The 13,548-nt window shown below is 31.3% G+C and overlaps 2 protein-coding genes across 2 annotated transcripts; both read right to left on the reverse strand.

Moving 5' to 3' along the window:
- Nucleotides 1–2,413: 2,413 nt before the first annotated feature.
- Nucleotides 2,414–5,258, reverse strand: LOC107874751. Its single transcript, XM_016721500.2, has 2 exons — nucleotides 4,831–5,258; nucleotides 2,414–2,709 (listed from the first exon to the last, which is right to left on the reverse strand). The coding sequence occupies exons 1-2, from the start codon at nucleotides 4,884–4,886 to the stop codon at nucleotides 2,448–2,450; spliced, it is 318 nt and encodes a 105-aa protein (XP_016576986.1). The 5' UTR covers nucleotides 4,887–5,258; the 3' UTR covers nucleotides 2,414–2,447.
- A 2,831-nt stretch (nucleotides 5,259–8,089) lies between these two features.
- LOC107875996 (ACT domain-containing protein DS12, chloroplastic) lies at nucleotides 8,090–11,122 on the reverse strand. The gene is made up of 10 exons (XM_016722941.2): nucleotides 10,673–11,122; nucleotides 10,028–10,085; nucleotides 9,806–9,928; nucleotides 9,628–9,722; nucleotides 9,341–9,425; nucleotides 9,183–9,242; nucleotides 8,866–8,921; nucleotides 8,638–8,743; nucleotides 8,448–8,516; nucleotides 8,090–8,349 (listed from the first exon to the last, which is right to left on the reverse strand). The coding sequence occupies exons 1-10, from the start codon at nucleotides 10,807–10,809 to the stop codon at nucleotides 8,287–8,289; spliced, it is 852 nt and encodes a 283-aa protein (XP_016578427.2). The 5' UTR covers nucleotides 10,810–11,122; the 3' UTR covers nucleotides 8,090–8,286.
- Between the last annotated feature and the right edge of the window lie 2,426 nt (nucleotides 11,123–13,548).

Genomic DNA, 13,548 nt, shown 5'->3' on the forward strand with positions numbered 1-13,548 from the left:
TTTATTTTTATTACTTTTTGTGTATTTTGAATATTTTTTAGTTTGATTTATACTATGGATAAATTAACAAACCTCGGTAAAAGCGTCAAATTTTTTTGTCCCGGAAGTGGTAGTGGTAGTAAAAAGCGAATTACTAGGGGTAGAGGTACTTCAAGTTCTAGACATACCCGTGTGCCTTCACCTCCGGTACCACTTAGTCAACCTTTTGAGAAAGAAATAGGTGTAGGTGCTCACGATATGGATTATTTAGAAGTTCAGGAAAATTACGATATAGAAGAAGAAAATGAAGTAGATGCGGTTGATTTAGATGAAGATGATGAAAATACTGGTGAGACACCCGAAGTAGGAAATGCTAACGTTAGATCCGAATCGGTTAATCTCCCTCTCCGTCCTCCCCGTGCCCCGAGAGCTCGTAAAAAAACTAGTATTGCATGAAAATTGTTTGAACGTATATCAGATATTGAGGTGCAATGTAATATTTGTCAAAAAAATATATAAGCATAAAAGAGGAGGCAAGCAAGGGGCTACGGGTACGTTAATGAGACATTTAGCTGAAGACCACGAAAGAGAGTTAAAAATTGCACAAGGTGGTGAGGCTGTTAGTGGACCCACACAAACTAGAATGGACCCAACAACCGGTCACGTAACGAAGAAGTATAATAAATTAAGGGACCGGGAAGAAATAGCAAAAATGGTAGCTGTAAGTTGTTTGTCTTTTAGTTTTCCTTCTTGTGATGCTTTTATTCAATATATTCAAGCAATTTATAGTCCTATGTTTAATGCTATTTCTAGAAGTACTTGTCGGTCTGATATTTTTAGACTTCATTCACAATATTGTTTTTATTTATCTACATTGTTAAAAAATATTCAATGTAGAATATCCCTAACTTCTGATCTTGGTCGTTCTGTAAATAAAAATAATTATTTAACCGTTACTTGTCACTGGATGGATAGTAATTTTGTGATGCTTTATTTAAAGTAATACATATATATTGAATGGTGCGTATATATGTGTATATATTATATCTTCTATAAACTTATATCTTTAACGTATACAAGTGTATATATTTTATAAATTAGTATATATATATATATATATATATATATATATATATATATTGTAGTATATACTTTATTTAAAGTAGTACATATATATTGAATGGTATGTATATATGTGTATGTATCTTCTATAGACGTATATCTTTAACGTATACAAATGTATATGTTCTATAAATTAGTATGTAATTATATATCTATACATATTGTTGTATATATATATGTATATTGCAGTATATATTTTATTTAAAGCAGTACATATATATTGAATGGTGCGTATGTATGTGTATATATCTTCTATAAGCGTATATATTTAACGTATAAATGTGTATATGTTTTATAAATTAGTATATAACTATAACTATAACTATAACTATAACTATAACTATATATATATTGTAGTGTATATATATATATATATATACTATTGTAGATTTGTAGTATATGTTTTATTTAAAGTAGTACGTATAGTCATATATAATTATATATTGAATGATACGTATATATGTGTAATTGTTTATATATATTTTAAAAAATATATATTGTATAATTGTAGTGTATAGAATGTATATTGAAGTTTATATAGTGTATATAATTGTAGTGTATGTAGTGTATATTGGATTTTTCATTTTTTAAATGGGTTTGACTGGGTTTAGGTGGGTTTAACCGGGTTGGGTTAAGTGGGTCGGTTCAGGGTTGTTTTCAACATTTTTACTGTTGAACTCGGAACCGGCCCTGCCCACCTAACCTCAACCCGGACCGAAACTGGCCCACAAACCGGTTAAACTAAACAGGTCGGTTCCGATTTGGCCCGGCCCGGCCCACTTGACACCTTTACTTTGGACAGGTTTTGTAATAGATTTTTCAAGTAGTTTTTGAGGGAAAAACTAGATAAATAGTGGTTGGACATATAATTTGTCATCATTTGACAAATATTTTTGACAAATAATTTGAATTTTCAAATACTAGGAAAAAAAATAATATTTAGACCAAATTTCATTTTTTTGAAAACTTTTAAAGGTGAAATATGTCTCCGGTCACACCCGATGAAACTTCACCCAAATCATTCCCAAAAGTGTGTTGTCAAAAATATTTTAGAATCTATTATGACCAAACCCTAGCTTTTTTAAAACAGTAATTTGGATTGATCTTGCTTATATTGAGCATGATAAAACATGTTTGATATGCTATTCACAATTTTTGTGACGACGTTAGTATCGCACCGTCCGACCAATCAAAATTAGTACAGTATATCAATTTATTTAATTTAAAGACTAATGCACCTTGACGTTCTTTATAAAACAAAGCAACTTCAACAATGAGAGGACAACATTTTAGAAGTAGAACCAAATTATTTTACATTTCCAACAAATTAAAGAGGAATTAATTAATTAGAGATAATCTTCATGGTTAGAAAACCAATTAACAGCACCAAAATCTCTTCCTGCAGCAGAGGGGACATCTTCAATGACTTTCTCTTGTCCCTTTGGATAAAATATTCCAGTTCGATCATCTGGAACCCACCAACTATCATCCTGATTTTTCATCACACTCTTGTTGCACTTCACTTGATCTTCACTCTTTAGTTTAACTGTATCACTAATTGTGTCTGGCGATGTGCTTTTTCTGTGATAGGCTTTCCGCAGGATTGGCCTGCCACAAGGATAATAATTTCGAATTAATCTTATCTTATATTTAATTTGAGATATTAGCTAATTATGAAATAATGTTTATACTAAAGTGGTTGGGATAATCAGGGGCGGAGCTACCCTTAGGCCACCCTTATAAAAAATTATATTATTTATTATATATATATTATTAAAAAAATTTCTTTAGTGATACACTCAAATTCTAGAAATTTCAAATTCGCATGTGATTAAAGATGGTCATAGTCGTACTTCAAAACAATAACTGAGGAACTTGATGAATGGATGATAATCTTCAAAATTTACTGTTGATAAACGAAATTTTCGTAGCATTACTCGATTTATACAATGATATTACGACTCAATCCTGAATAATTGAGGTCAATTATTAGAGTTAGCGGGGTGGATTGTGATTCATTATTTAGTTCATCTCACCATCACTTTCGACCCATATTAATGATCAACATAATTACCGATCCAGTCTATTTTGACCCATTCAATTTATCCCAATTCACCTATTTAGGATGTGTATGCATGCCACATATTAAACTTTATCAAAAACAGCGTTGGATAGATAATTAATTAAAGGTAAGGGGCCAAGCAGAGAGAGACAGTTAGACAAATATAATGAAGGACCTAAAAGAGAGTGAGAAGTTTGCATTGCATCAATATTGAGTTTGATGGATTTGGACATATATATGATCAGAATTCACACACACACGCAACATCATATGTTCTGATAAGAGTACAGTTGCATATGTCTGCATGGTAATATGGCCAGAAAGATAATTTGGTATTTTGATTTACTAAACCAAGTTGAACTTAATTTTAGTTGAAATTATCCTAAAACTCCATCACCACCAAATTATTTCCATCAGGAGATGTATTGGTTAAGAGTTAGGCCCAAGTTCTTTCTAATGTAGTGCTATTTTAACCTTATTATTTTTGATGGGCGTTCATATTCCTAATAATTTGCTTATTTGTATCGTGCCTTTCAGTGATAAACATAGATGGATGTAGTAGAAGTTAATCCAAAATGCATGAAAGGGTAAAAGGAGGTTCTTATTCTTGTTTGTCTTCATTCTGCATTTCTTTTGGAAAAATTTAGTGGAGTAAAAAATATTAAGTCATAATTATTATTGGATTCATTTAATATTTAAAATAATTATTTGCATTTAAGGTTTAGATTAACTAGTTAAATATATATTATTTTTTGTATTTGTATATTTCGGGGCTCATATACATATCTCTAATTTGAGGAGCTTGCTAATTTAATTTCAAGGCTCATATACGTTTGTATTTGTCTACAAAGCAAATTCTGGGGCTCATATACAAATCTCTTAAGCAAATTTGTATCTATATGTACGATCTCTAATTTGTATATTTAGCTATTAAACCTTAACTACGTTCAATAATTAGTCAAACTTTAGCTAATAACACCTTCTTTGTTGACTAAACGTTAGCTATTTCTCAAATTTTGCACTTTCTTTCTAAGTGGATGAAAAAATTAAAAATGTCATATCGTGGATACCTTGAAGGTCTTAGATGTCTTTAAAGTCAGTTGCATAGCCCGTACTAGTAACATAAGGTAGTGGTAAAATTTGGTCTCCACATATCACAAGATTTGTCTCTCTTGTTCCCTACTAAAAATATGCTACTTGGTGAATTTTGATCAATAATGGCCATCAATTTAACAATCTTGTTGTATCTCTCAATTTGCCTGAATTGCAATATGCAAATAAGAATTACACTTTGATTCTAAATAAGTTGGTCTTAGCTCTATGAGTTTTTATTATTCCATTAGAGCTCAACTCACGTAATCTTCAAACCGATTGAAAATAAATTAGATTAAATAATTCTCCTATTAATAATATATAAGTCCGACTAAGATACATTCCAATTATATGAATCATGAATCATTTTCCTGTACCTTGCTTCCAAGTAATTGTAAGTAATTTGAGACAACTTTCTTCCATGTGACTGAATTATAATATGCATTACCAAGAAATGTATTATTTTTCCTTATCAGAACTTATACGGTATAACCCCCCCACCCCCCAACCCCGATAGAGAAACCTAAATAAATGTACGTGTCCATATTTTAGCTGAAACATTTTAGTAAGCTTACTTGAAATACGTGAAGTTCATGGATTGGGCTCCTCTACCAGCTGCTGCAGTTGCCATTGTTCACTTCTGACTAATTTGTTGTGTTTCTAGGTGAAGTTTTGCTAGCCAAAGGCTTTCCATTTATACAGTAGAGTAGTCCAATATACTTGCAATGCAAGTAAAAGGTGGTTAATTGATTGATCATGGATAATTTAGTTTCCCAAGAAAGAGGATAAGGATATATCCTTTTTAAAATAAAATAAAATCGTGGCATCTACTGATCTACATAGAAGAATGATGGACCATATGGTCCTTGTCATATATAACGATATGATAATGTTAGTTCCGCAGGGTATGGAAGTTCACTTCCACTACTAGATGAAATTTACTTCAAGTTTAAGGCCATTCAATTATATCCTCTCTTTTTAAAAAAGAAAAAAAGAACTAAAAATTACATAAATACATTTATGTTTCTAATATATTACAAAAAATTCCAACTCCCTAAATATATTACAAAAATCACAACATATACACAGAATGTTATGTATATGTTGGCTATGTTATGTATATTAATAGGGAGAGAGAGTCAAATAATTAAAAAAGTAGAAGAAAGTGTAATTACTTTCAAAAGGGTTGGTATTTATATTATTTATACAAAAAAGAATAGGGCATATACACTGGGTTCGGGAAAGGCTAGACCACAAAAGTCAATTATACACACCAACATTTCTTGAAGCAGTTGTTTCCCTGATTTGAATCAGTATTTCCACGGTTGTAATATATATTTTTTTTTCTTTCTTTTTCATTTTGCATACAGTTTTAGGACAGGGATAGAAAGAGTGAAAATTGTTTACATCCCTTACTCTATTTTTAAATTGAACTTTAGATGATGTATATTTACCACCAAGATACTTAAAATGGGATAGTAGGGGTAGGAGTATTTTTTTTCGATTCTTTGTCACTGCTTCATTACAAATATGTAGGTAAATATAGTCGATCTATATGCCTCTGGGGCCAAATAGTTGGATTACTTAGTTCAGGGTTGGTTAGGATAGTTTGGTTGTTGGTTAGGCTTATTGCCCTCAAATTGCAATACTACTTACAAAATGGACATTTGCTTCCATTATTGACCCCACACCACCACCTACGGGAAAAGCATAGTCTCCAATAAAATCAACAAACAAAGATTGAATGTTACCTAAAAGAAGGCCTAAAAATGAAACAATGTTGTAAATTTTAATCATAATAATAATGGAATATTTTTCTTAAAGAAATGTATGTTTTGCTTTCATCAGCGAAAATTAGAATTTCAAAGGTAAAGTTTGCTTTCATAGTGGAAGCTAATGGGCATATTCAAGTTATGTAATCCTTTCCTTCCAAGTTATTCGGCGATATTTGATCGACTGACTGGTTACAAAATTTTAAAAATAAAAAAAAATTATTAAAATTAGTGACCTAAAATATGTTATACACATTTATAACTAGTAATCATCTTATTAAAAATACTCCTTCCGTCTAACAATAGTTATTCATTACTGATTTTGTACACAAATTACGAAACAGTAAATAATATGAATAATTTTCTATATTATCTTTTTGAAAATAATAATAAATTTAATATCTTGAAAAATGGAACGAGTGATAAACAATACTTAATAACAAACATAAAATGAATTAAAAAGGATAAGCTATCATTGATTTTTCAAACTGGATAACATAAAATGAATTAAAAAGGATAAGCTATCATTGATTTTTCAAACTGGATAAGTATTGGTAGACATCTATTTCTAGTATAATCGACAAATATTATTGAAGGGACAAATGTTGATAGATATCTATTGATAGTATAGTAGACAAATATTATTCGAGGGAGTATACATAAAGTTTAAAATCAAATTGCTTTTTAGTAAAAGATATGACACTTTTGATAGGATTAATTAAAAAATATGTTATCACATAAATAAATAAATAAATTAATACAAAGGACTAAAGGATATCTCGAGCATCTACTTTTATACCGTGAATGAACGCGTGAACCCAAAATCAATTAGAGAAAAAAAAAAAAAAGAAGAAGAAGATGATAATGACGGGAACGGTAAGAAATAATGTTCAGAAATATGATTGAATAACTTGATTAGGAGGTCACGAGTTTAATTCACGGAAATAGCCTCTCTTAGAAATATAAAGTAAGATTACGTCCAATTAATTCTTGTGGCTTGTTCTTTTTCTGAACTCCACTCATTGCGGGAATTTTACTGCACTGATCTGCCGCCCTATACGATTAAATAATGCTCATAACAAACTTTGTTAGTCCTTGCATTGCGTCATTCCTAAAATTTGGGCAACAATTAACTTGATTCTTTAGGTGCATCGATGACATCACACACCCAAAACAAATTTCCATATCCTAAAGAAAATTAAAATAAAAGTTTGCAAAGGATTTTTTGGATATGGCATAATCAACTACCGCAAAACAGAATATCCATTTTGCTTTAATAATGAAGACATATATTAGTTGTGCAATGATTTTCTTGTCTTATTCATCAAAGAGGGGCCATGGTTCATACACCTTTGTCTCTAAAATAGCCTCTTATCCCCTATCATTGCCTTACCATTATCCAATTGAAATTGGAACAATTCCATTTTTACTACCACTTGGCACTTGTAAAAGAATTCATCATCAAAAATTATGTAATACTTATTTGTTTGGAAATATGGCTACATAATGGAATCACTGGCCTTATCTTTACTTCAGTTCATCTAGAGTGAAGATATGACAGCCACCTTCAGAAATTCATTTATCCTACATTCATCTAATCCCCCAAACTTCCCCTCCACAACTAGATGTGACATGTAACAGTTTTAAAAATTACACTTGTTCCTCGTACGTTGTATAAAGATTAGTTAAGAAAATACACTTATTCCTCCCTCTTAGGTTGTATAAAGACCAGGTTTTTTACTGCTAATCTTATTAGACTCCACTTGTGGGATTACACTAACTATGTTGTTGTAGTTTAGCATGGAAAATTGCTGATCACATCAAGAACAGTCATTGTTGATTGAAAGTGAGAGACAAACCATGATTAATTGAGATATTTATGCAAGATGAGTCCAGTTTTTGTCTCTCTTTCGCGACTTGGCCTACTCAAGAACCACACCAATAGTGCATTTTCTGTCAGCTAAGTTGGGTTGAATTGGTAGGTAGGACGATCATCTCTTCCGCCTTCATGTTAATGAAGCAGATAGGCGATAGCTCAAATTGCATAACTGATAATTGGCCATTTTTCCTGTTCTGAAAATGTATATCATTAATGTATAAATGGTAGCAATCTACAATGTTACAACAGAGTATTGAAGCTATGATTCCGAGTTTCATGCATATCTTTTTCTGTTAATGTATCCGTGCTGCAAAAACAGCTAGCTTCAGTCTTAATAATTGAAAGTACTTGGTTAACCCTGTTGATTGATTTCTCACTTATTAAAAACTTGCATCCTCTGTTGTTGGTCTCCTCAAGAAATAACGCAGGCTATTTGCAAGAACCTGCAAGGATCAAGACCGAAAATTGTCAATAATTTTCTTTAACCTATCAAGGTCTAATAACAGAAATCGTATATTGCTTCCACTTTAGCACTGGTTACCTGTTGAAGGGGTTTGATCAAAGCCTTGCCCTTGTAGCTGACATGAAATTTTGCCTTAGCGAGCAATCCCTGCGCCAAAGAATTTTTTTTAACTCTGTGCTAGCTACTGCTGCTGCTACTTATTAGTCGGTACAACCACTTCCTAAGCAGTTTAGTGAATGATTCAGAAAAACTCCTCAAATAGTCTCACCTCAGTATCGAACTCTCCAGATTCAACATCAACGTTTATGTCAGTAATGATCTTGACAAGATCAACTATCAATCCAGGTCTGTCTGCTGTCTCGACACAGAGTAAGCTGCAAAATAGAGGCATTTTACTATTCTCTTCAAGTGGTGCACTCAATGGATCACTTAATAGTTGATAATTCAGTTTAGAAGTATCGGCATGTACTGATCAGAACCAAGACACAGACCGTACCTTCTTTCAGGACCATCGTCATATACATGGATATGGGTCGCTATGTCCACGTCAATCTGAAAATTTTCAGCACAGACAACAAAGTAAGATTTAAACTTGTACTAGAAAGATAGCTATTTCGTCATTACTAATCGCATGCAAAGATGAGCAGTAACCTTGCACATTCAGAAAACAACCCCACTCCACACACACACAAAAGAAATATATATACACACAACATGCCCACATGATGTTCAAAATAACCAATATAGACGTGCATAATTAATGGCGTATGCACCCATTGGAGGTGAGGACAGCATATGAAGGCGATTAACAACCTTCTGATATGGTTGAAAAACACCAAAAGCTTCCCCCATAGCTAATCTGGAGCTAGATTCCTGCACCAGAAATTGCAGTAAGAAGAAGAAGCTATATATGAATCCCTCAGGAGGTACAGTCAAACAACTGATGCACAACAACTTTCTGAAGTTTCTACCGGGTGATATTCCATCATATTGTTGATGATCGTCAAACGAATTGCTTCAAGCAGCTCTGGATCATCGACCTTCCTACCCGTAGAACTAAAAAAAAGTCCCAATAGCGAAACAATAAGAACTTCAATCAGGAAACTAATGCCGTTAGCCCCATAATAAAAGATTCATCTGAAAGTATTTTCCAATATTTCAGATATCTGATGACTGATAGTATGCAACGACTAAGAAAGTACTCTGACATACAGAAAAATCACCTAGCAGCATAAAGGAATCTACAACATGAACTTACGCTTTTGTGATGGCAAATGTGTTATGCTTCCCAGATGAATCAAGACAGACATTAGCCTTAACAACATTCAGCCCGAGGTTTTTCAGTGCATTCATCTAAAACACATTTTGCAAATCAAGACAAGAACTGGAAGCAATAGCACTCAACACTTGAATCATAAAGAGTAAGAGATTCTTACTGTGTCGAGAAGTGCACCAAGGCGATCCCCAAATGTAACCTCTACAACCGTTGCTTCTGGATCTGAATCCAAATCGATTACAACTTTGGGCATTGGAACTGCAGTCTCCTGTGAACTTCCATCCTGCTTGATCAGTTACATGAATCAAAAAACAAACATATCAATCGCAAACGAAAAATAAACAACAAGGTACAATTACTTCAATGGTTATATGCTAGTTACCTCCACAGCTGTAGCTGCAGATGCTTTTGGAATAATTCCATTCCCAGCTAAAGCTAATCTGGAAAAAAACAAAGTAGATTGATTTAAATTATTTCCAAGTCCATATAAGTACTAAACTTTAGCAAGTCCATATATTCAATTCAAATATTGTGTAAGGTTAAAATATTGCCCATGGCAGAATCTTAGTAGCTCAATTGGTTGACTACCTGAACTTTCATCATTTTGCCTTGTTGGTGAGGGTTCGATCCTCGTCTTGTCATCCCCCATTTCCCCTTTCCCTCCCCCCCCCCCCCCCAAAAAAAAAACACACACACCACCACCACCACCACCACACACACACAAAAAAAAAAATTGTCCTTTCCTAATTGACCAATGGATAAAAATTTTAGATGCTTTTTATGATCTCAACACATAGTAAAGCATTTATCCAGCTGCATTTCAAATCTTGTGACTAAGTCAAAAGACATTAGTTGACTACTCACTACTCACAAATCTACTAGAAAACATATATATAAAAAACATGGAAGAAAATAAGATTTCAAAATTACAATTAGAAAAATTATTAATTCTTCTTCTTCCTACAATCAATAAATAACAAATTGGCTAAGGTGAATTAAACGAAATTCAAACAAAAAAGCAGCTTACCTCTTGGATGTAATGTGCAATCTCTGAACAGGATTCAAAGCTAAAGATCCATTAAAGAAACCTGGAGTTGAAATGGGCTGCTTCTCTATAAGTTTTAAACTAGTGGATATCCCACAAGAAACCATAGCCACAGCCATTTCAGTTTCAATAATATCAAGAAAGAAGAGAGATTTTTTAAGGAAGACAATAAACTATGTACTAAAAAGTAGAAACTTTATTCCTATTCTTGAAATTCATTTAAGAAAATAAAACTATGGGTAACAGAAAAAGATAATCCATCTGGTTTAAAGAGAAAAAGGAATCAAGTTGATTATTCTAGAAATATCCGCCATTTTAATGGGAAACCACCTATTATTGTCTTTGTGATACTAAGGGCTCGTTTGGTTGGAAACAAGTTAACCAACATTAATTTTGAGACTAATTATTTTATTCTTAAAGTGGGAAAAAAAAAAAATACAGTATTATAATTTAAAATGAGTTATCAATATATTTTATTCTAACTAAATATGAAATAAGCTAATTTTTAAATTAATTTAGTAACTAATTATTCATTATTTCTTGTACCAAATGAGTCCTAATTGATAGGATATACTTCCTCTATCATAAAATAGTTAGCATGTTTTGTTTTTTAAGAATTAATTTGATTAATTTTTAAAATTAAATTAAAGTAGATTAATTTAATATTTAAAAAGTAAAATTTAGATATTAAAAAATTATTAAATATTTAAAAACTATATGAAAAGTCTTATAAGTAGTATTTTTTAATATGATTAAAAAATAAATACTAAAATACTAATTAAAATTACTTTTGAAAAAAATTATGTCAACTATTTTGAGACCGGAGAAATAATACATAAACAACTTGACAGGCACAAATCTGTGGTCCTGTTTTGTCTTTGTTTGATCAAAGCTTAGCCTAACCAAAACCAATCATGAACCACTCTATTCGATATTTTGTACGGATAATTAATTTAGGTATGGTTAAGTAGTTGGTTCGGATTATGTTAGTATTGTTAAAATAAATTAGTTATTAAATAATATATACTATATGATTTCAAAATAGAATTAAGATTTTATCAAGTATGTATATTACTTTTAATTTTAAAATAAGTCGTACTCATTAATTTCACAATGATTATTATGTTTTAGAAGACATTTAAATCTTAAAAAGCTATTTTTTAAATCAAATCGTGTAATAACTCATTTTCAAGAAAGATTTACTTAGAATCACTCATTTAAGCCTCTTTCTTGAAATTCTTTAAAGATGGTACGTTATCAGACATTTCTTACAATTTTTTTTCAAGGATAAACTTGCACATTTCCTTAACATCCTTATCATTAATATTTTTCACATCTTTAAAATAATCATATATATCTTCATAATTTAGATTTTTCCTCTCCTCAAAACTTAATACATAACACATTTACTCCATCAAGCTAACCTCTTTTATCACATGTTTATGCTTCAAATATTTTCTTATCCAAAATATTTATCCTTCTCTCCTATTCCTTTTTCTTTCTCCTCTAAATTTTCTAACCCTAAATCTGTCGTGCTTCCCACTTTTTCATCCAGAAGTTTGGCATTGCCCATATCCACTTCAACACGCCAGATGGGGAAAAAAAAAAAGTTAAATAGCTGATCTGTTGAGGACATATAGTCTATGTAGATAAGTGACAATGTGAAACAGAAGTTATGTAAAAACGAATGGTTTAGTTTGACTTTGATTAAAAAATTTAAGAAAATAAAGAAGATTTTTAAATTTTGTAATTCTAAATTAAAGTTATATCAAACACATCAAAATATCCTTTGATCTTGTGATCATAAACATATTATGTGAAAAGTTACGATTAAAGATTTGCTAAAAAAAAGAGGAATGAATCATTCCTTTTAAACAGATTAAAAAAAAAAAAACAGGTTATTTTTATCGAAACAAAGGTAGTAAGTACCTTTCCCTCAACAGTCCCAACATATGAGAACATAACACCATCCGTACTACGTCGTGGTATAATTGGTGGCTTTATTAGTGGAGATCTTCGTTTTTTTCCTTTTCCTTTTAAGTAGGTATCTATGCACAAATACATACATGTATTATAAGTTTTGATTAGGCAGCTTGATATCAGATACATTATTTTGAATTCATTGTATGAATTTGTATTGAATACACTAGATGAAATTGATTTTGAATACATTAAATTAATGCTAGATACATCAAATCAATACTAGGTACGTATGGATAAATATATGAAATTAATACCAGATACACATAATAGATATACGAAATTAATACTAGATATATAGTTTCAGGCAAAATTTCGTATATAGTTATCTTAGACACCTCTTAACTAATTTCTTAGTCTTAACTTCCAATATTTATATCCCCATGTATTTAGGGAGGATTTATACCAAAACACGAAAACTTTTTTTCTCTCTCTTTTCAAGTACAATAGAGATCAATAAAGAAAGGAATAAGAATAAGCACGCTTTTTCAACTTTTTCATATCTCTTTCTATATATGTATATGCAGGTGTATATAATATCATCAATGAATTTTATGAAGTTAATCCATATCTGTCAAACCCCTTTTTTAGCTCGAAAGTGTCGAGTCGAAGAGTTTTTTCAATTAAAGTGATGATATTGAATAGGGATTAATTTATTTAAAGAGTCGTCACTTAAAATTGAGTTAGAGTGTTCCAAGTCACTTTTTTGAATCCCTAATCAAAAGGAAATGACTCTTTTTATTGGTCTGCAAAAACAGAAAATCGGGTAAGGAGTTCTGCTGACTGAGGGGAAGGTGTGAGGCACCCCCTCAAGATCCATGGTTCAAGTACGGTCGCTTTATTGACTTATCTTGATTTAAACTATTTTGATCTAAATT

This window comes from Capsicum annuum, chromosome 6, assembly GCF_002878395.1.
Source record: "Capsicum annuum cultivar UCD-10X-F1 chromosome 6, UCD10Xv1.1, whole genome shotgun sequence".
In the NCBI taxonomy this organism is placed as follows: domain Eukaryota; kingdom Viridiplantae; phylum Streptophyta; class Magnoliopsida; order Solanales; family Solanaceae; genus Capsicum; species Capsicum annuum.